The sequence below is a fragment of the Myotis brandtii genome, unplaced genomic scaffold, assembly GCF_000412655.1.
Source record: "Myotis brandtii unplaced genomic scaffold, ASM41265v1 scaffold305, whole genome shotgun sequence".
In the NCBI taxonomy this organism is placed as follows: domain Eukaryota; kingdom Metazoa; phylum Chordata; class Mammalia; order Chiroptera; family Vespertilionidae; genus Myotis; species Myotis brandtii.
In genome coordinates this window covers 683,822-685,611 of record NW_005361652.1, presented here as the reverse complement: position 1 = coordinate 685,611, position 1,790 = coordinate 683,822, and the positions used below count along the sequence as shown (strand labels likewise).

Here is a 1,790-nt window from a genome sequence, read left to right as displayed (position 1 = left end):
TTGTCATCTGAACCATTTTAGAGTAAGTGGCAGCCATTATACATACCTCTTTACCTTTAAACACATCATTAATCTTTCAGTATGTATTTCCTAAGAACAAGAACACTCTAGTACATAATTACAATACAGTTATCAAAATCAGAAAATTTAAAATTAATACAATACTGTTATCTAACCTATAGCCAATATTCAAATGTTGCCAATTGCTGCAATTTTGAAAGGGCTCTTTCTAATTAGTATTAAAATCAAAGTTATGACATCTTTGCATCACCCTAAATATTTTGGGAGCATTAGAATTAATATATTAAGTGATTGCTTTAAGAGTTGGATGTGATATTTTCTTGCATTTCCATTTTTCAAAATTGTGAATTGCATCAATCAAAAAGTATAAGTATTGTTTTTGCTTATAATAGTTTTATACTGGACCTGTATTTCTATATATTCTAAATTTCCTAGCTAATCCGTTAAGCTTAATTACTTAGAGAATGTTCAGACAATGTAACCTTTATTCATTGTTTCCTTAAATATATGTTTATTTTGGAAAACCTCAGATGATTAACAATAGAAGGACATGCCTGAATGAACCATAAGTTTATAGAATGTTTTTCAAAATAATTAGTAATATGGGAACTATAAAATAAGACCCCAACAAATTACCATTTTGTGTCACTAGACTGACAAATAATAAGAAACTTGATGATACCAAAATTTGGAGAGGATGTGGATCAATGGGAAATCTTACCCACTGTTGATGAAACTATAAAAAGTTCTTTAATTTAAAATAGTTTAGAATTATCTTGCCAAGGGAAATATTTGCATATTTTACAATTCTGGATTTCCCTCCTAAGTATAATACATTAGAAAACTCTTGCTTGTGTACACAGGGAGATGTGTACAAAAAGTTCATCGTGGCCCTCTTTATAGAAGCAAAAACTGGAAATAATCCAGATTCTGTCAACATGATAATGGTTAAATAAAATTGAAGTATGCCAACATCCAGGAGCATTATTCAGCAATGACTATGAGAAAAAAAAACTGCTATGTACAACTGCATGAATAAATTTTGGGACCATAATGTTAAAGGAAAAAAGTAGCCCTAGAATACTGTATATGATATGATTCCATCCATTAGAGTTCAAAAACAAAGAAATCCAAACGGTATTTTGTTTGGACAAAAACACATAACTGATTAAATATCCTTTTTTTAAAATTAAGTTGATGATAAAAGATAAAATTTAAGGTATGTTTAACCTTTGGTGGGGAGATAAGTGGATGTGACAATGTAGCAGTAGGTAAAGAAAGCTTTTTGATAATGGCCTTGTTCTTAAGTTTAGTATTGGGCTCAAAAGTATTCAGTCTATTTTTTTCCTATGCAATTTGTACACATGTATATTATTTTATGTGCATTAGCTATAATATTAAAGTGATATATTTGTTTTTCAGAGGTCTGCCTGAACCTTCGAGATCCTCCAACTAATATAAATATCATTCCAGAAGGGCAGGTGAAACCAGAATGGAGATTGCCAAAGTTAAATCATCGCTTTATCACAAGGTAAAATAATTTCTTATAAAATATCCTATATAGCCCTGACCAGTTTGGCTGAGTGGCTAGAGCGTCGGCCTGTGGACTGAAGAGTCCCAGGTTCGATTCTGGTCAAGGGCATGTACCTTGGTTGCGGGCACATCTCCAGTAGAGGGTGAGCAGGAGGCAGCTGATTGATCTTTCTCTCTCATGGATGTTTCTAACTCTCTATCCCTCTCCCTTCCTCTCTGTAAAAAATCAATAAAAT

At 32.1% G+C, this 1,790-nt stretch overlaps 1 protein-coding gene across 2 annotated transcripts in view; it reads left to right on the top strand.

Moving 5' to 3' along the window:
• Positions 1-1,790, top strand: part of LOC102256000 (chromosome unknown open reading frame, human CXorf57) — a 59,621-nt gene that overhangs the window by 5,334 nt on the left and 52,497 nt on the right. For both annotated transcript variants that reach the window (XM_014542589.1, XM_005869903.2), the window contains exon 4: positions 1,444-1,552. In XM_014542589.1, the coding sequence (XP_014398075.1) occupies positions 1,444-1,552 (109 nt within the window). The remainder of the gene's footprint in view (positions 1-1,443; positions 1,553-1,790) is intronic.